General features: G+C 38.7%; 1 protein-coding gene across 3 annotated transcripts in view; it reads left to right on the top strand.

Moving 5' to 3' along the window:
- Positions 1-22,541, top strand: part of Atg17 (autophagy-related 17) — a 210,585-nt gene that overhangs the window by 38,813 nt on the left and 149,231 nt on the right. For all 3 annotated transcript variants that reach the window (XM_067145389.2, XM_067145390.2, XM_067145388.2), the window contains exon 3: positions 4,671-4,879. In XM_067145389.2, coding sequence (XP_067001490.2) covers positions 4,671-4,879 — 209 coding nt within the window. The remainder of the gene's footprint in view (positions 1-4,670; positions 4,880-22,541) is intronic.

The raw sequence follows: 22,541 nt of genomic DNA, 5'->3' as shown, positions 1-22,541 counted from the left end.
TTCAAATACAAATCGATGGTAGATGATTTATTACAAAATTTTTGTCATCCTGAAAATTATGATCATGTAATATGATCACTAAAAAATAAAAAACGGGATGGTACATGTTAATGAATTCCTACTAATTCTGACAAAATTTTATATTGAATCATCATTTTCGAATCTAATGAATGTTAAATTTTATTTGCTAAGAGAATGATGCTCGTACGCATGTCATCATGCCGGAAAATCTGGAACAAGATTTTAGATGTTTAAGTTACATGACTGGTCAGTATATGAAAATACAAAGAAAATTTTTTAAGTTTCGCTTAAATTTGCTTGATTAAATGTCCCTCCAATTTAACTCCACAGTTCGGTTATTATCTGTTCAGCGTAACCTCAGAATACACGTGACTTTGCGTGACAAGGTTAAAAAAAAAATTAAAATTAAATCTTTAACCATGTGTAATGACCTTAACACAATGCCGAAACTTAGAGCAACGATGGTGACACACACATCAATAAGTTACAATAAAAATAAAAATCACTCAACCTGTGGAAATAATAAAAAAGAAATGCACGTAATAAATCTCCCGTTACCATCATCTACCAAGGAAAGAAATGCAACCAACTACGACTAGAAATACTATTTTACAAATATCACAACACGTGTCCACACGTTTTTTATCCATTTTAATGGAGATGAAATAATCCCATAAATGATGGCCTGGAACAACAGTAATTAATCTGATGGAAATGGTCTTGGTAATGGTGACTGATAAGGTTGTCAATACCTACAACGAATGCAAGTCGTTGCGAAAATCAGTCGAATATTGAGGAATTGGGTACTATCGACAGCTACGATTTAATATCTGTCGAATATTGAGGAATTGGGTACTATCGACAGCTACGATTTAATATCATTGTGATGACGCTCATCCACTATGACAAGAGGCTCTAATGATTTCATACGCTCAATTTTATTTTATACGAAGACATGTAGTTTACCTCGTGGTTCGATAATACTTTGTGAAGACGCTACCGTCTATGGTTCTCTCACGAAAAACAACTACTTGCAGATATATCAAATGATGATAAATTATCTCTAAATATTCATTCATCTTTATACACAGCATCGCAGAAAATAGACTACATGTGCTTATCATAATGACGCGAAAATTCGTTCCTAAATCACACATAAAATTATCATAATCCAATACAACATCTCTCCACGTGCCACAATGTGAGAGGAAAAATATCAATATAATTTGCAACATCCTTCTAAAATATAATGGATAAAATTACATAAATGACCTGAACCACACATGAATGTAATAATCAATGTCCTCTCTTAAAAGTATGAAATTGGATTCAAAAGAAATCTGTCCGTATCACTAGCACATCATTCGTACGTCAGATGAGCTTACTCCCTTATGAAAATGTAGCAAGCACTTTTAGGAAAAATATAGGAGAAATAAACTCCAAAGAATAAAAATATTACATGTACACATTCCTCAATATTATAATAATTGAATGAAAAAGCAATATTCACTAAAGGTTAGCCGATGGCTGATATTTAAACCAGATTCTCGTCCGATGGCATGACTTACTCAAACCCGCACAGTCGATGATCTTAATATTCAGTCATCACGCTCATTAAAGTCGTATACAGTAATTGAAGAAAATACAGACTCGACATCGTATAATGCAAGAAAATGACATGGCAAAGTTGCTAAAAATCTAATCAAACTACTGTTCAACTAATAATCCCTTCAAGAAGAAAGTTAACTACTTATTACATAGAACGGATAATATCCAGTATAAATGAATTGTCAACTTAACTTGGATGTCTTGATGACTCTGGTTTCCTTCTAGGCTGGATTCCTGGTATTAGGACGCTGTTGGCATTGGTCCTCCTCCTTAGTGCTGCATGATGAGATGGGTGATGTCTTCGGGGTAAATAAATTTCCTAATGCTGGTCTTCATTGCCTCGTCTGGTTACGAACTGGTACCTCTTGATGTTCACTGAAACTTACATGAAAATGTTAGTAGGGATTCTCAACTCGTGGTTTCACAATTGACACGTAATGATACGTACTTTCTTCATGAACACTATTGACGTCTGCTATGAATCTAGAGGGTGTGTTAAACAATCAAGAAATGAGACTGTTCTCGTGGTGGCGAGCAACAGCTGTCCAGGTCTACAAGACCTCCTCTTTGCGTACTGAATGATGCAGGTCAGCTGAGTCTGACAGCAGGTGAGCAAATGAATGACGTGTAGTGAGTGAGTGTGTCCTTCACTGTGTACACCACACATATTCTGAGCTCTGACATCCAGCGTACCTTGTGGTTCAATTGACGTCCTAAATTCTTCAATGTTGTAAATAACATGTCCCATGGTTCCTTATTAATTAGTTAATTAATTCCATAATTAATTTTATTTCCTAATATTATTTATACCTTCCTAAAATATGTTATCAAATCTTTTATACACATTCGTTGGAGAATGTTTGTTAAGATGCCAAATCTGTAGTTTTGATATTGCGGGAAGTTTTAATTGTAATGTTTCTCGTGGATGAAGAGTCCAGCAGTATTAATAAATATATCCGTCTTTTTGCGATGATAACGTTAGTCTTCACCCCTCAGCAGGTTATATAAAAAGAAAAAAGAAAGTTACTCCTTTGATTGCACCGGTGAGCACTCTGCGTGGAACACGTGGCGTATAGTCCCGTCACATAAAATTCACTGCCAATTACAATAGACCTAAATGTCACAATACACCATTTGAATCCTACTGTGCCTTCATGTATTGAAATGACAAGCTGTAATAGACTTGCATCAAAGGCATATAGAGGGATAGGAACACGTGATAGGATAAACTCAGTGACAGGGCCGATGACCTAGCTGTTAGGCCCTTTTAAACAACAATCGTCATCATCAAACTCAGTGACAGATTAGTGTTGGAAGATGGAACAGTGGGAAGAAAGAAAACACAAAAGAGAAAGGGCATTCTCCACATTTTCATATAGATCAGCTCTCTCAGACCCCAACAACCTCGTTTCTGTTTCCTAGGGGTAAGACTGGCCGGGTCATCCCTGCTATGGTAATGTAGTAGATCATACAGCCAGCAACTCCGGTGCCGAGTGTCGAGTAAATTAACTCAACTTTCGAGCCTCTTTAGCTGGCTGTTGGAAATGCTATCAGAACCTATTGTGCAGCGTGTTCTCCATGCCAGGAGCGGACTAGCTTAAACCTGCTAGCAGATGGGATTGGCAACCCTAAATAGCATACAATGAATGCTAATATGGTTCTTATTAATCTGTTATAGGGGCCTATACCTTTTAATCTTTCTTAATAGCTAATATATCCCTCTTTCTTTGTTATTAGTTTTATTACACAGTTTGGCATAAACACCACGAATTCGAGCATATACTTTTTAAGCTGATTTCAAACTCAATTAGAGTATATCATGCATACTTCAGTGGGGAGTTCCCAGGCCACTCTAGCACATAGATATTATCACTAAAGGATTTCTTCACTTTCGTTGAAGTGTGGCAATGAGTCAAGTTTTCTTGAAAAATTCCATCACCTTCCAAAAACTTTTTCTGTTGCTCCTGTTGAACTCTCCATTCCTGTATACATCCCTTTTCATCATGCCACCAGCTGACACTAAGGGTTCGAGACCTGTGTGAAAATGCACTGTTGTAGTGTATGGTCTGTTGCAGATGTCCCGAGTTTGTTAATTATTCTTCTTGGCGCCCATATTGAACCCTTTTCCTGTGCACTTCTACATGACTTGGGACTTTCATTGTAGAAAAGTACTTTCTTCCACTCTTCTGTTGTCGAGTCCTGATGACTTTGTGCCTGCAAAATATGTTCCCCATGCATTTCTCCTGTTAGAAGGTGTTTCTTTGAATGTTTGCAGGCCTTCCTTCCACCTGCTAGAAGTCTATAACAAACTTCAGTTTGTGCGGATTCACTCCCCTCTCACCTAATTTGCAAGCCAAGTCCACGCTGGTGAGCCTGGGGTTTACCTGCTTTTGATGAGAAAGCAGTCATCAGTTGGAATAGTTTTATTTCTCTCGCCACAATTTTCCCTTATATTGCGGGGTGAAATTGGGCCAATCTGTTTGTGCTGCTTAATAACTTGATTTACAGTGTCTACACCAGCACAAAATTATCATTCATTGCATCATAGAAATATTCTGCGATAATGCCATGATCACAGTATACTTCCTGGGATTCATATCCCTTGAAGGCAGATATTACAGATCTCTTAAGGAAACATCAAAATACCTCAAACACTTGCAAATAAATATACTTTCAACCTAAAACTGGTATAGCACAGAACAGTTACTATTCAGTCAATGAACAAGCAGTGGATAAAAAGCACAGGATCTAATATTAAGCAGAGTGTAGCAAATTCTTGCCAACAATATTGGGAACATTATTTTTAAAAATAAACAGAACCTTGTTCAAGTTACTCAGCAAGTGGAAACAATGTGAGACTCAGTGAGGCCCTATGGTTACTAGCCCACTTTTCCAATTTGGAGGCCTTTTGGGATTACCCCTTTTTAGTCTCCTCTTATAAAAGGCAGATAATACCATGCTACTCCCACCCTCAGGGAGTAGTTAGCATTCTCTTGCTGAGTGAGTGTAACTGTTTAGGTAATTGAGTGTGTCTCTTACAGTGTTGCGCAGCTGAAAGATGTGATCGAAAGAGCATGCCGTATTCCGGCAGAGAAGCAGGTCCTGCTCGTGAGTGGAGGGGAGAGCCTGGAACCCACATCACGAGTATGCAGCTACTCTGCTGGGACGGACACCAATCCCATTTACCTCTTCAGCAAGTGCACTATCGAAAGCAAGACGCCACCATCGCCCAGCATCGACTATGGATCAGGTAGGTTAACTGCTAATATTTTACCTTTGTCTGGAATATCTTCCCTTGCATGGAGTCATCCACTCAATCCCATCCCTTGAACTCATTCTTGCTTTTACTTCTTGGTGTAAATAGTCATCATCATTTAGCATGTCATTGTCTCTGATGGGTTATGTTGGTGAGATAGGAATCCTTTGTGTCAATAACATTCTTAAGCTGAGGGCAATCGTGTGTAGTAAAAGATGAGGAAAGTCGTATTAAACAGTATTGACCAGTTAATCTTAACAATCAACCAGCCAGTCAGTACTTCTAATATACAGGATTATTCACCTAATTTTACACCAAAATTACTTCTAATCCTCTAAGAATATTGACATTTTGTTTTCACATTCTTAAATGGTATTATCTGGCTTATAAAACATTGTGCTAGTTCTTCTGTGGGATTATTAATAACAGAGATATTGCCACCAACTTTGTTTTAAAAATTAAACTATAGTAATTTCTGACTTTAACAGAAAAGTTTGAATTATTACTTCAGACGTGATTAATTCATTCATCAGACAGTTACTTGTTTAAATATGAATAATATTTCAACTTGTGGTTCTAGTGGATCAGAGCAGGCACTCATCTTGTCGTATCAGATGGCATTCACTGGCGCCAAGCTGTTTCCTTGTGACCCCGGCCATACGTCTCGTAAATACAGTATAGTGTGATGTACCTCTTGTGTTTGCAACCTGTCTATGACAGGCAAGCTAAAGATAGGATAGGTATGTGTATTTAAAAGAAATATTCTCAGCATACACGTGATTAATAATAGGATACAACTGGAGAGTGCCTTTTACCACTAGGTACGGAGACTAATATGGAATGGAGATTTACCAATAAAGGCTAAAGAAGTAATGTAGTAGGGATATTATTTATCTATAATGGCATATGCAGCAGAAACCTGAACAATGACTCGGAGAGATGAGAGTAGAGTAAATACAGTTAAAATGAAATTTTGGAGGAGTATGGTACACAAGTCAAAGAGGGATGGAATGAGAAATAGACATACAAAAAGAGCTTACTTACTTGGCCACACAAACCGTAGTCTGTTTTTGGCCTCACCAATTAGCCTCCTCCACCTTTTTCGACCCATGAATTCTTCTTCGATTTGTCCCATTCTGCTCATATCCTCTCTGACCCCATCTATCCATCTCAATCGTGGTCTTCCCTTTGGTCTTTTGCCTCTGATGTTTTCTTCCACCGCCTGCCTGGTTATCTCACCTTCTCGACGCATTACGTGTCCATACCACTTCATCCTCTCTTTAATCACTGCCACAATGTCCAGCAATTTGTACAATTCCTGAAGTTCTAGGTGTTTCCTTTTCCTGCATTCTCCTCTATCCTTCACTGGTCCAAAAATCTGTCTCAGTACAGCATTCTCGAATGTCACGAGTTTTCTTTCTGTCTTTTGTGTCAGAGTGCAGGTCTCTGCTCCATATAGGACCCTGGGTTGTTATACAGTCCGGTAGATCCTTATCTTTGTGTGTCTTGATAGAAGCCGGGACTTGAGCAGCTTTCCGACTGCAAACTGTGACCTGTTTCCTCCTTGAATTCTAGCCATTATTTCTTGGTCTATTGCATTCCTATCACTGAATACTGCCCCAAGATATTTAAATGCTTTTACTCTTTCAAAGATTTCTCCATCCACATCTAAGGGTTTGTTATTGTTTTCTCTGCTCACTCCAAGGTATTTGGTCTTTTCCATATTCATCTTTAAGCCCACACTAATTGCTTTTTCCCTTGAAACTCTGGTCATTTTAACGAGATCTTGCTCATTCTGTGCTATCAAGACTACATCGTCTGCGTATGCCAGGGTGTTGATTCTTCTACCCAGTTTAATTCCTGTCTATCAGTGCTCTTTCTAATACCTGATTAAACAGAAGGTGGGAGAGGCAGTCTCCCTGTCGCACTCCAGTCCTTGCTTCGAACTTCTCCGACCTCTTTCCATTCACTTGCACTGAGCATGTTGCTTCTTGTCTACATGCTTGTGGTAGTTTTATTAGTTTCCTGGGAACTTGTGCCCTTTCCAGTTCCTGCCATATCGGTTGCCTGTTCACCCTATCATATGCTTTTTGGAAGTCCGCAAATAGACAGTGTGCATCTCTGCGAAATTCCGAGCTCTTTGATAATACTTGCCTTATTATATGCAGTTGGTCAATGGTTGAATTTCCCTTTCTGAACCCTGCTTGCTGGAATCCAGGTACTCCCTCGACGTATGGTGTTCATAGTTTTAGTAGTAACATGCTCAAGATTTTATATGCTGTACATAGTAAGGTGATTCCTCTGTAATTGCTGCAACTCATTGGGTCTCCTTTCTTAAATATCAGGCAGATGATAGACTGTTTCCATTCTGCCGGTATCTTTATCTCCAAATTACACAGATCAGGTGGTGCATTCTGTCTTGTAAGATATCTTCCCTCTTTCAACATCTCTGCAAGTATTTCATCTGTTCCTGGAGCCTTCCCTTTCTTTAGCATCTTTATGGTTTCTCATACTTCTTCCCTACTAGGCAATTCATTCTCCCCTGTTTGTATCGTCGCTCTAATTTCTCTGTATATTTCTTCTTATGCATCTTCTTCTATTCTTGTAGCATTATTGATGTTTTCCTCCACATTCAGGAATTTTTCGAAATAGTTTTTCCATTCCTCCGTAGCTTTCGTCTCATCTGTTATCATTTGTCGTGCTTGATCTTTGATGATTTCTACCCTTGCGGTATATCCTTTCTTGAAGTATCTGACTGTTCTCTAAAAGTCTCTTGTATTACTTAACATTTTGTCCTGTTCTGCTAGGGTTATCTTTCTGTTTATATACTCACGCTTTTCTATTCGGAGGACTTTTCTTGCTTCTCTGGCTGCATCCATCGATTCCAACCTCATTCTTTCATCTTCTTTGATTTTCAGCCACAACATTTTGGTCGCTCTTCTCTTCTTGATAGTATCTTTGCACCTATTGTTAAACCATCCTCTGCTCTTCCTCCTGTTCTCCAACGGTTTCAGCACCTCTTCTGCAGCATGTTGGACTCCGGTCTTGAGTTTGGACCATAGTTCATCTAGATCATCTTCTTCATCTTTTAATGTGGCAAACCTGTTTCTGATTTCAAGAGCGTATCTTTCCTTAATATTATCTTCCCTCATTAGATCTGGATTAATTTTCCGGTCTGCTTCTCTTCTTCTGCTTCTATCGCATTCTATTCTTTCGCGGACAGTCGAGATAGTGGTCTGATCCTATTTCTGCACCACTTTGAGATTTTACATTCTCAATAATATTTCTGTGTCTATCATCCACTAGTATATAGTCTATTTGGTTCTGAATCTTTCCATCAGGTGACTTCCAGGTTACTTTATAAATGTTTTTGCGAGGAAAATAGGTGCTCATAATCTTTAAAAGTTTTTTGAAGTTGCCAGATTGATTAGTCTCATTCCGTTGTCTTTGGAGGAGTCGTGTAGACTATTTGGGCCAATATCCCTTTCAAACCTGAAAGAAAACTGGCGGTGTGAATTTTTGTTTGTACGTCAAAAACTGACTAAAATGCTCTTAAATACATATATTTTTAGTTTATTCTACAAAATAAAAATTAACATCTGAAAAAAAAGCACCCGCACAATTGTGCGTGTCAGGACTTACTTCACTACTTACAAAAAGGAAAAATTACCTCAATGCATGTGAATATACATATGTACATGATCAAATGTTCTATTTTCCAGTGGGGAATAATTTAAAACAATTAACTCTTCGTTCAAACACAAGTAAACGTTACCTTTTCGACATTGAGGAGGAGTTTTGACATTACTGCCCTTTTGGCAGCAGCAGCTTGTCGTCAGACCTGAATGAAATCTGGAGGTGTCAGAACGTCAAAAACTTACTAAAATGTTCTCAAATACATGTTTTTACAGTTTATTTTACAAAATAAGAACTATCGGCTGAAAAACAGAACCCACACAATTGCGCGTGTCAGGACTTCATTCACTACTTGCAAAAAATTAAAAATTAAAAAATTCATCTCAGTACATGTGAGTATGCACATGTACATGATCAGATGTTCTATTTTACAGTGTGGAACGATTTTAAACAGTTAAAATCTTATACATTACATTTCTCATGTAGAGTACGAGGTTTTTTTTCTCGGTCCTTTTTGCTACAGCACCCAGCACTCCTGCATACATTGGCTGTAAGGAAACCTAGCCCGCACATATGTGCGTATCAACATTCAAAACCTCATGGTATTACGTACGATGTTGAAAGTTCACAATTTACGTTTGCTACACAATCTACACACTTCATAGATTATATTCTGATATTCAGTAGAGCGTCTACATTAATAAGAATGCAATAAATAAATACTTACTTTAGGCATTACTGCTTCCCGCCATATTGCTAATGAACTGTATTTTTAAACTCCTCTTCCTTCCCCCTGGTGGTCAAGTACTAAATGAAAACAGCTGAAGTACATGCTACATGTCCCGCACAAGCACTGCAGTCCGGTCTAGTGCCAAGAAAACGTCAAATAAGCTCAGACATAAATAAAATACGAACCCGCACAATTGTGCGTACACGGTCTGAAAGGGTTATAGGGTCTTGAAAAAGTCTCTCTTCCTACTTTGGCATTGGCGTCAGCAAGGAACACCTTTACATCGTAAGATTGTGCACCTTCGTATACTGATTCTAGATTTTCCTAGAAGCTGTCATCATCTTCTTTTTCTTCTGTAGGTGCATGGAATGATATCGTTGTTAGGTTGTAAAACTTTCCTTTCATTCTTTACCAGCATATCCTTTCATTGATTGCCTTGAAGTCCATAATGTTCGCTCTCATTCTATTGGCTACTGCAAAACCAACTCCAGATTGATTTTTGTCTTCCGCATTTCCACTATAGAAGAAGCTATAAAAATTATCTTTATGTATCCCTTCTCCAGGCCATTTCATCTCTTGCAGTCCCACTATGTCTAGATTATACCTGTTCAGTTTTTCATCCAACACCTTAACCGCTCCATGAGTGTGCAGTGATCTTACATTCCATTCAGCCTGTGATTGTTTTGTGACCTCTCATTAACCATTGACTTTCCAGTCATTATTGTCCCGTTTTGAATCCGAGGCTATATCTTGGCGTTTCGTAACAATTTGTTTTTTATGGTGTGGGGGTGTTGGCCCCACGCCCAACCCCCAACCCCCAACCTGGAGGACCAGACCCTAAAGATGAAGGTAGTAATATCTATTGTACCCGATGCATTTACTGGACGTATTACAAAATGGCGCCTACGGAAGGTAGAGGCCAGCCAAGGCAAAGAAATGTGTAGTAGGATATCGGTACTTATATATGTCAGAAGGCCATGACTAACTTAAACCTACCACTATGAAGGCGGTGTACAATGGTGTAGAATCGATAGAATTGTTTTAAAAAAATAAGAAGGGTCAATCGGATTATTATAAAAACTGACTTAAAAAATTGACCTCGTAAGGATAAGACTTCCTGAACATCGCTCTAAAAAAATAAGCAAGATTTGCAGTATCTAACGTGAATTTTAAGCTCAGAGGTCGGTAATATTGAAGAAAACGAAGAGATAAACTTTGAAATACAGTAAAGAAGAAATAAAATCCAGAAATTTCGAAAAGGTCAAAATACTTAGACGCAAAATCGTTCGGAAACAAGAAGTTGAGTCGCTTCTTTGAATTTAATAGGTGAAATTGGATTATTTAATAAACTGGTTGCATGATCATGGATAACTATGGTTGCATTAATGTTATCATTTTTTAGAGCAGTATACACATTATATTGATATGCATATAGTCAACATGGGCAGCTAAATGTGCAAAAACTGAACAACAGATTGAGGTGGTTTGGACATGTCAAGGAGATGGGGAGGAAAAAAAAAAAATACTGCCTACACAAGCACTAGAAAGACAGATGACATGGAAGAGAGGACAAGGAAAACTAAGATTATGCTGGGTCGACTCTGTGAAAAACAGTATAGGACAACAGATCCTGCACTTGAACACAGAGGAGAGACAGGACGAAGTGGAGTGGGACCATATACGCCTCCACCTGGTGTCAACTGGAAAAGGGGAAATGATGATGATGAACCGCAGCATGTTCTGCAATATCAAGGGAAGCTCCTTGGCCTGCGATATTATCTCTTGAGCAAAGACTGCAAATGTGCATTGCCGTTGGTCAAATTGTAATAGATAAATAGATATATCAAACTAATTGAGGAGCTCTGTTTCAAAAATTTTCTAATTCATTTATTTGGTGATAATTCCCGCTATGGTCAACTAGCAATTGACCCTGAGCAGAGAATCTGTGTAGTGGCTTTATTGCATAAAGGAACAAAGACCTTGTTTCCTACATCATCTCTAAATGCAAAACTCCTTTTAGTGTCACAACAATCAGACATTACCTTATTATGTTCTTGTGCCCAGACCACCACCATCGTTGACAGTGATGTTTGACTCGGGCATTATTCATTTCATTTTCTTAAAAGGAACTGTTCAGTTTTGCTGTTTTTATTTTCATTTTTCAATTCACTTCTCAAAATAGAAAAAATAAAGCTTCATTTACAATCCTTTGTAACCAATACTATTATTTTATTTCAAAAACATGAACATCCCTATTCCGTCTTTAGTTCACATATCATGAACGCTTTGCAAACCCAAGGGATACGTCACATTGTATTTACGAGACAAGTTTGTGTGTACGGAAGAGTACCAGTTGTGTGGCTGGGGTCACAACAAGGAATCAGCTTGCGCCAGAAAATGCTGTGTCTTACAGCAAGAAGAGTGCCTGCCCGAAACTACTAGAATGGCAAGTTCAAGTATTATTGATACTTTCAAAAAGTAATTGTTTGATGTATGAATTAATTACATGTCTGAAGTCATAATAGGACACACTTTTCTGTTAGTGTCAGAAATTGCTATAGTTCCATTTAAAAAAATAGTTGGTGTCAGCATCTCCGTTATTAACACTCCCCACAGAAAAACGTAGCTTAATGCGTTATGAACCCTTTAATACATAATAATAATAATAATAATAATAATAATAATAATAATAATAATGTGTGGCCTGCAGAGACTCCATATAAGCGACGTCCGTGTTTCTGAGAATGGGGCCCTGCCGAGTATGAATTCTAATAATGAAGACAGCACAAACACCCAGCCCCCAAGGCAGATGAATTAACTAATGAAAGTTAAAATCCCCAATCCTGCCAGGAATCGAACCTGGGGACCCTCAGACCAAAGGCCAGCATGCCAGCCATTTAGCCATGGAGTCTAACAAAAGTAAACTCATGTGCTCATCCTGAGCTGATGCAGCTCTCTTTTTCAGGCATATCCCCAATGGAGGTGAGCTCCATTAAACCACATACCAGCCCTCCTGTCATTCTTAAATTTCTGGCAGTACCGGGAATCGAACCCGGGCCTCCGAGGACGGCAGCTAATAATGCTAACCGTTATGCTATGGAGTCGGACTTTAATACTGTTTTAGAACATGAAGACAGGATATTGATATCTCCAATTAATTAGAAATTATTTTGGTGTAACATCTGTATGTAAAAGGTTAAGACTTCGTATCGTACGTTAATGCTTACGGCATTTCTAGAGTTCTACCAAGCAGATTTACATGGTATTTGTCATATGAAAGCTTCAGCTGAATAGATCCCAGAACATATCTTGAAGTGGTAGGTTTTCAGAAAAATCCTCTGGAAAAGTGTAGAACATCTAACTTCTTAACCATTAATGTTGTGAAACGGGAGCTTTTTAAAAATTCCATTCCATGACCCAGAAAACTATAGAGATGTTATTTTTAAAAGTATCTTGAATCTGTAATGGCTGATTCGAAGCTTTGCTCAGTCAGTATGGTGTGCGGTGTGCTTCGAGGAGTATGAAATTTTCATGTACTACAGTTTAGAGAGTTAAGAAACAATAGAACAGACAAAAATTTAACTAAAATCACATAAATTCCTTTAAAATTGGGAAAATGGTATCTTTCCATCCTAGGAAAACCTGAAACTACCTACGCAATCTCAGTTTTCAGTTGTAGAAATTGCTAGAAACACTTCTTCCTAGCGCCCGTTGTTGCAGGCATTATTGCTTGTTTATACATAACCTGATCAATATTAGTTGATGATAATACAGCAGCATATATAGCCGTTAACTTGCAGACATTTTACCAGTTGCTTTATTTCACAATAACTGTTGTACCCGTCATTGACAGGTCTATCTATCACTTGGCATGTGCATGATTACATTTTTGTTGACCCCTCAAGTTATTCCCAAGATTCTGAGCCACGTAGGTGGGCATGCGGCTTTGCTTCCTGGATCTCTTTGGCCCATTGCAGTTCTATTTTTTTAATTTTAAAAGTTTTTTTTCCCCCCTCTTGATATTCTGGCATGGAGAATAGACGAGAAAGTGTGAGCTCCTAAGTTGTTTATTGTTGGCCAGTGTAGGGTCTGCGGTGAGTTGTCCTTTAGAGAGGCAGCACCGTTGCTATTTGAGGGTTCGTATTTGTAGTTGTAATATGTTTTATGTTTAGTGGTGTTGTCTTGTGAAGGCGAGAACCTGAGAGTCGTGTATTGTTGTTAATTGAAAGTGAAGAGCATGCGATCGGGAGAATGCTCCTAAGAACAAGAGAAAAATACATTCTTAAATCATGCGTTATTCATTAATGCCCCTGTTGTATACCCACTAACTGAATATGCAAGACGCATTTCTTCATCTCGTGGTATTTTGTCACAAATATTAATCCAGGCACTTTGTGGAATTTTCAGATGATGCATCCATCGTTCCTGGAACTGTCATTTTCCCGTTTTCATCGTTCAATTTATTTGGTCCCGAAAATGTTCCATATAAACTAGTGTTCAATTTTCCTGCATCTATCCGTCCTCGAACTATCATTCTAACACATCAATCCTTGAAAAGATATTTGTCCTCGGCTACAATTTTCCTGCATTGATTGTTTTCGAGAAGAATATACGCAAAAGTTATTTGTTTAAATTTAAAGCGAAAGCTCAATACTGTAGCACAGAACAGCGGCAACCTGTTACACGGCAATGCATGTGCAATTCCGAGTTACTAGACTTGAGCAAATGTCTCGGCTGGAGCAAGAATCGTGCAAGCTGGACTGCAGTTCGTAGATTATTCGTGCGCAACCACACTATATAACCATGCCAACGTCCTGCTGTATGGCTAAATGGTTAGCGTGCTGGCCTTTGGTCACTGGCCTGGGTTCGATTCCCGGCAGGGTCGGGAATTTTAACCATAATTGGTTGATTTCGCTGGCGCGGGGACTAGAGGTACGTGTCGTCCTTCATTATCATTTCATCTTCATCATGATGTGCAGGTCGCCCGTGGGTGTCAAATTAAAAGACCTGCACCAGGCCTTTCCAGAGGCCACACGCCATACCATGCCTACGAGCCTCCTGATGCCAAGGCTTCTGTTCGAAGCTTCAAGGCATCCTTGTACAGTTTCATTTCATTCTGAGTTGTCCGGTGCTGTGTTTGGGTTGTGTGTGGTGGTTACAATATCATCTATTGTTCATTATTACATTGTTCTTCTCACTTTTGTTGCTGTATATTATGTTATTCATAATGTCACAATGTGAAAAAAGTAAGATCTCTTGAAGAGCGATTGAAAATTATAGAAGAAGCCGAATCAAATTCGTTTGAAACAAGAGTAGATATCGCTAAACGTCTTGGGTTAATGTCTTCAAATTTAAACTCCATATTTAACTAGAAGAATGAGATAAGAGAGCAAATTGATAAATTTGGCAGTTCAAGTAAAAAGAAAAAGGAAAATCAGGAGAGAATCTATATTCGCTGAGCTGGACAGTATCCTGTTTACTTGATACCAGCAAGCAAGGGCTTCTTTTATCCCTACAGATGGAACCATATTATGAGAAAAAGCCAAGAAGATAACTGCAAGATTGAATATTGATAATTTTGCTGCATCGAATGGATGGATAGCTCGATTTAAAGAGTGACATGGACGAGCCTTCAAGAAGGTTTTCGGAGAAAGTGCTTCTTTGGACACGGAAGGTAAGGAGCTGTGCTTCGAGAGACTGCCATCGCTGCTGGAAGGGTACGAGCAGCCTTACAGATATATGCAGTATATAGAAAACTTCGACGAGACCGGACTATTCTTTACAATGTCTTCGTGGACATACCACGGCGCTGAAAGGTGAATCTTGACATTGGGAGAAAAATTTTGAAAGATCGACTAACCATTCTGCTGTGTGTGAACAGAGATGGGAGTGATAATGTGCCCGTCACAGTGGTAAAGTCGTTCAAACCACGTTTGTTGATATAGAAGTTCCAAAATCACTAATAATAATGTTATTAGCTTTACGTCCCACTAACTACGTTTACGGTTTTCAGAGATGCCAAGGTGTCGGGATTTAGTCCCGCAGGATTCTTTTAACTGCCGGTAAATCTACCAACACGAGACTGATGTATTTGAGCTCCTTCAAATACCAGTGGACTGAGCTAGGATCCAACCTGTTGGAGTCAGAAGGCCAGCACCTCAACTGTCTGAGCCACTTAGCCCGGCCCAAAATCAGGTTTGGAGTCATTAACATAATTAGAAATACCCGATTCACTGTCACTCGTTACATCTGATTACTGGTCTGCACATAATTCATCACAAATATCGGTATACGTGAGCAGCTGCATATGCCTCACCATGTTGACACAGGAATCGTTCTAGATTTCCGATATTATTCCATTAACTACCTGAAAGTAAAGTATAAAGAAAGAAAGGTGCAGCAGTAGCTAACTGCCTTACACTCTGTATTCCATGACTACATAATTTAAAACTTATATCACCACCAGAATGTGGCAGCGATCAAGGAAACGTGAGACGCATAAAAACGAGATTTCTTGGGGCCCAGCACATGTGTGTTAACTCCTCAGTGATGGGGAACATTTGAGTGCCGCTTTGCCCAGAGGACGGAGGCAATTCAGGTGTGAACACTGAAAATAATATAATTTCATGTAGCTATTTCTAGCCAAGTGTAGCCCTTGTAAGGCATACCCTCCAGTGAGGCTGAGCGGCATCTGCCATGTGTAGGTAACGGCGTGTTATTGTGGTGGAGGATAGTGTTATGTGTGGTGTGTGAGTTGCAGGGATGTTGGCGACAGCCATTGGAATTAACCATTGAAGGTTAAAATCTGGGACCCTCTGAACCGAAGGCCAGTATACTGATTATTCAGCCAACGAGTCAGACACAGAAAATGCAGGGATATCTTTAAAAATTCACTATAACTACAGTTTAGCTCGGATTATTTTCAAACATTAACGGTAGAGACTGAAAAGAATGTAGTTCACGTTAATTGACATATTTGCCTTATCTACTTATGGGGACGAGACCTTCCATATTTTATAAGGAATTGAAGTGGCGTTCTTGTGTATTTGCATGAATTTTTTCACAATGCAATGGAAACTAGGATAATCAGTGCCTTGGAAACTTTGAGTGGAAGAGCCGGGAACAATAGTTTAGACTCATTTAGCATAACTCCCAGGTTAATGTGACGATTAGTTCATGAAAAAGACGGCATATACTGTGGTGTGTTTTGTTGTTCGTTACTTGGTTGCAGGCACAATATGCTCCCATTTCTTATGTTATGCGTCCATTCTCACTTCGCTCAGTTCAGTTTAGTGTAATGCTGTTATTGTCTGATTTATTAAAAATTACTTACTTTTCTTTTATTCACATTGCACCGAGTCGTAAAAGGTTTCAAGGCATTGAAAGAATTATAGGATTTTTCACCAGATGATGTCAACATGCATATCTGTGGAAAGATTGTGATTTATACTATCTATCTACATAAGGAAATGTTGTATAATGATACATACATCTGCTAGAATGCAGCAGAAATTGAAGTCTTATTGCTCCCAAGCAAGAAGAAAACTGTTTCAAACTCTTTAGAAAGAAAAAAAGAAACACTGATTTGGGCCGATTCTAAAAAGAAAAAAAAGACGCTGATTTGGGCTGATTCATACATACAAGAAAGGCAGAGTCAGTGTTGCCAACTTATATTTTCAAGATCCGCTAAATACTACTAAAAATCCACTAAAATTCCGCCAAGAAATCCAATCTCAAATCATAGGCAATAATAATAATAATAATAATAATAATAATAATAATAATAATAATAATAATCTGAGGAAAATTCTCGGCCCCCGAAAAACAGAAGATGGATATAGACTGAGGTCACGCAAAGTGACGGAAGAGCTTTCCAACATTGCAGCAGACATCCGCAAAAGACGTCTGAAATTTTATGGGCACGTCCGCAGACTGAGACTGACACACAAGATTCTCACCTACATAGAACATCTAAAAAATATTCCATGGGTACTGGAAGTGAAGAAGGATCTGGAAAAAGCCCAGATGAACTCAAATGACACCGCAGACAGAAACCTCTATAGGAAAAAAAATTAATGGATGGAAAGTGCAACTAGAGAACGAACTGAAAAAGAAGACTGGAGCAAAGTGGACAGAAGAACGAAAAAGGATCCACAGAAAAGGGATGAGAGCTGTTTGGCAACTCAGAAAACAGAATCGTTAGAGCTTTGCGTGATCCATTGGGTCCATACGCACATAATAATAATAATAATAATAATAATAATAATAATGCCACCAAGCGCGATAGCTGCAGTTGCTTAAGTGTGTCCAGTATTCGGGAGATAGTGGGTTCGAATCCCACTGTCGGCAGCCCTGAAGATGGTTTTCCGTGGTTTCCCATTTTCACACCAGGCAAATGCTGGGGCTGTACCTTAATTAAGGCCACGGCCGCTTCCTTCCCACTCCTAGCCCTTTCCTGTCCCATCGTTGCCATAAGACCTATCTGTGTCGGTGCGACGTAAAACAAATAGCAAAAAAAAAAAATATAATAATAATAATAAAAAGTGTCTGTACTCACCTGATCTGTGAGTTCCACTGGGATTAATCCCCTGCCTGCGAGCCGGCGCGCTAAAACTTGTAGGCGTTTTACTGCCGGGTGCAAACTAGGTGTATCTTCTACCTCAAGGGCCACACACAGAATAGGCCATTTCATTAAACGGCCTTCCTTCATAGCATAAATATAAATGCTACTCTCTCACGGTCTCATTATCTGTCGTCATTTGTCAACTAAGAGATAAGTAACCTTTCTCCACGCATTACAAATTTGATACCACGATCTCATAACATCAAATCCAAATAACATGTTTTTATCATGTGACTGCTAGCTCCTGGCAAAAAAATACGGAATAGCTCAGGAGCAGACCGGAGTACAATTTTTTTTAAAAAGTAAAATGGATAAAACGCTAAATTCCGCTATAATAAATCTGGAATTCCGCCAAAAAATCCACTGTCAGCTAAATGGTATATTTCTCCGCCGACAGTCTTCTAATTCCGCTAAATTTAGTGGAAAATCCGCTAAGTTGGCAACACTGGGCAGAGATAGTCACCTTCAAAGATATACCATTTCCATGTTGACAACTTTAAAAGTTTACACGCTAGAACAAAATGATGTTAGGCCTGCAGGGAAGTTGGCAGCATGTGAAGAAAAGGAGATCTATACAATGTATGGAGGCCAGCGTCAAGGGGTTAAGAAAGATCCTTCGGCCCACGTTAAAATTCTGAAGGCGAATTTTGCACAAGTTCAAATGCAGCGCTGTACTCTAAATTTTAAAATGTCGTGCTTGTTATGAGGAAGCGCCAGTTTGTTGTCATCTGTCTTGACTGCCTAATACCAGAATATCTCATGATCTTCTCATGACTTGTAAGTGTACCGGCCAACTGCAGTGGAGGGGGACATTGGATCAAGAAAGACATAGGTTTGGAACCTGGGTACACAGGTCAAAGGATTTTCCGGGAAGAGTGAGGAGATGACCTGGTGCAAAGTGGTCCAAAGTGCAAAGAACTGCATTCTCCATCAAGATGATGGAGTACTGCACATCCAGAAAGGCTAACTAGTGTTAACCATGGTCCTGAGAGGCCTGAATGATATCGCATGGATTATCTGGCTATCTTTATCTTCTAAGCTTCGGTTGTTTGGTTTGAAGTGACTTTTCTTTACTACCACCCAAAGGACATTTATGACAAGCTGTGTCACAGACAGTCTGGCTTGGAAGCAAGAACGGGTCAGCAGCTCTTCGGGCAGAATTGAACATGATGCTCTAAATTTGCCTCACAGTACATGTCGATGCTGAACAGGATCAGAACAGATGATGGTGCATGTGCTGAGAGGATAGTTATGCCACATTCTAAATAAATTAAATGAATGATTCACTGCATGATTAATCTGTGACCTGTATATTCTTCACAAGTATCTCCCCTGTGTGGTTTTGTAAGCAGTTCCCATTCATACTGTCTGTTGAAGAGACAGTTTATGTTGAATAAATAGGAGTAGGCTGATGAGTTCACACGTCATTGCATTCATATAGCTGTGTAGTAGTACATGAACTAGTATGAAAGGTAATGTCGTAAGCCCTACGACAAGGTTGTGGTAATAGCGGGTTTTTAACTGCTGGTCAGCAGCATAGAAGGGTAAATATGATTTGTGTAATTCCTATTTTTTGTAGTCCATTGTGTAAGACTGTAGCACTAGTGAATGAAATCCTTCAAAAACTCTGATGGCTAATTGTATAGCATTTACCAGAAATAGTGCACCTTTCCTTAATATTCTATCAAATTTTTACTTGGTTGCTGTTTTAGTTTGTTTGCATTTACACCACCTGTGAGCAAGACACTGTATCCTGACCTCATGGAATTCCTTACTGTGGTTTTGTAGATCAGCATGAACACTGTCTTTCCATTTTTTTATCATCAGTAAAATGACAGAGTTCAACTTTTAAGAGACCAAAGAGATGATAATCTGAAGTTGCCATATTTGGGTTATTCCCAGGATGAGAAAGAACAGTCCATCCCTGCTGTGCACTGGCTTCTCTTACGAGATCTTTGCGTTCTGGAAAAGCAGGATATCATCTATGTTAATGGGTGCTTTCAGCTTCTTCAGTGTCTGCACGTATTGCTCTTCTCAGAGTTAATTGTGCTATCCCTCTCCATAAAATTGCCAGGCAACACTCCATCTTTATCCTGGAACACCATCACCATCATCTTACCTGCTGAAGACGTCCTCTTGAATTTGTTCTTGGGTGGTGATGTCTTAGGGTTCCATTGTGACTTTCTCTTTGTTTCCCAATGACTATGTATGTTGTCCTATGTACAACAGTAAATTTTCCTCCTCGTTTGTGTACTGTGTAAGAAATTCACGGTCATCCATCAACAATTTCAAGAACCGCAGCATTATACCTTTCCATAAACAAGTGCACTGTGTCACCCAAGTTTAATTGTTTTGATCTAGCGATGAACATTTCTATTTGACCACAGTTTTCTTCTGTCGTGGCTGCTTTGAGACTTGTCAGTGATGATGTTTTTCCCACCCTGGAGGTACTTTGCTCATCTCCTGACCAAAGGATTTAAACAGCATTCTTTTCATACACATTTTTGAGTCTAGTACAGATCTCAGTTGGACCAATTTCTTCCTCTATGAGGAATTCCATCATGACTCTTTGTTTAATAAAATTATCTGAGAAACTCATAACTGTGTGGTGTGTGACAGGCTGTCGTGAATGTTTAGCTCTTGGTCTTCTACTCTGTGTATCCTAATGGAATAGTTTGGCTGAGTGGCTAATTGTGGTAAATAGGGAACATGCAAGTAACTGCTAGCACTAAAGGTGGCGAAACAGTGCGGTAGCAAGCAGGCCATGCTGGTTTAACTAATGCACAACTGTGGTATTGATTGACGGATACATTTGTTATTTGTCTGTATAATAGTATATTGTAACATGTAATTTATGTACAGGGGCAGTATGGAACATCCTCGTCATGCTAAATGACACTGTTGTGTCGTGAACTGCCATAATTCAGAATGTTATAGCAATCCTAATGTAAAGTTTTTCGTGTTCAGTACAAAAAAGGAAAGAAGACAAAAATTGATACTAGCAATGAACCAAATGAAATTAGTATCGCGAAATAATACCAGAAGTATAGTTTGGCTGAGTGGCTAATTGTGGTAAATAGGGAACATGCAAGTAACTGCTAGCACTAAAGGTGGCGAAACAGTGCGGTAGCAAGCAGGCCATGCTGGTTTAACTAATGCACAACTGTGGTATTGATTGACGGATACATTTGTTATTTGTCTGTATAATAGTATATTGTAACATGTAATTTATGTACAGGGGCAGTATGGAACATCCTCGTCATGCTAAATGACACTGTTGTGTCGTGAACTGCCATAATTCAGAATGTTATAGCAATCCTAATGTAAAGTTTTTCGTGTTCAGTACAAAAAAGGAAAGAAGACAAAAATTGATACTAGCAATGAACCAAATGAAATTAGTATCGCGAAATAATACCAGAAGTATAATTTGTACATAATTGACGCCTTGAGAATGACATTGGTGTTAGTCATTATTAATGCAGACATTAATAACATCTAATAAGTTCCTTGTCCTTGTTTATTATAACACTAAATTCATATAATCTGATAATTAATTTTGTGCTGATTCCAGATTTCACTCTTGCTGCAAATAAATCCAAATTCTTTCTTGCGAAAAATATTAAGGGGAATTACAAATGAATTTTGAAATTTGTTCAGTTTTGATTTAGGTACAAGTAAACACATATTTTACCAAATTAGGGATATGAAGATGTATTGTAAATTAGAGATATGAAGATTTATTGGTTAAAACTTTTCTTCTGTTTCCTCATATACAGTACTAGCAAGATACCCGTGCTTTGCTGTGGTTTTAAATTGAAAGTTATCTTCGAAAGTTCTAAATTTTGGATAGTCCACTGACAGCTAGCCTATAAAATACACCCTCAGTTCGTACGTCAAATGGTTTTAGAGGAATTATTATTTATTTTAGGATCTTACACTCATTTGAGCACCATACAAATGGGATGTTTTAAAACAGTATGTTATATAACATCTAGAGCATACAGTAGATGCGACCAACCTGTAAAATTTTGACTTTGTACGTTGAGCCGTAATGGAGGAATGAATGTTTTGTTTAGGGATAGAATGTTTTCAAAATATTACTTATTTAACATCTAGGACATAGAGGACGAAACTTCAGGTAAAATTTTAAGTTCGTTCGTGGAAAGTTTTCGGAAAAACGAATATTGTGATAGTAAACCCCAATCTAAACTCCTTAGGGAAGAAACTTGCCATTCTGAATGGCTCAAATGGTTACGGCGCTGGCTTTCTGAGCTCAGCTTGTCAGGTTCAACCCTGGCTCAGTTCGGTGCAATTTGAAGGTGCTCAAATACGTCAGCCCCTTGTTGGTAGATTTACCCGCACGTAAAAGAACTCCCTCGGGACAAAATTCCGCTACCACGGTGTCTCCTATAACCACAAAAGTAGTTCATGTTATGTAAAACCAATATCATTATTATTAAAAGCATTTTGAAGTACATCAAATTTGACACCTTCGTACGTCAAGCGGTTTTGGAGGGATGAATAATTTTGTTTCTTGAGCTAATCCCCTAGGATTGCAGTGTTCTAAAATATTTCCTATTTTACAGCTAGGATTTAAAAATATATACTGACATTTGGAATTTTGTTTCCGGGTCTTAACCCTCATTTAACACCATTAGGGATTAATT

The sequence above is a fragment of the Anabrus simplex genome, chromosome 4, assembly GCF_040414725.1.
Source record: "Anabrus simplex isolate iqAnaSimp1 chromosome 4, ASM4041472v1, whole genome shotgun sequence".
Classification (NCBI taxonomy): Eukaryota; Metazoa; Arthropoda; class Insecta; order Orthoptera; family Tettigoniidae; genus Anabrus; species Anabrus simplex.
Note: the sequence above shows the minus strand (reverse complement) of the source record. Positions and strands in the feature narration are given on the sequence as shown.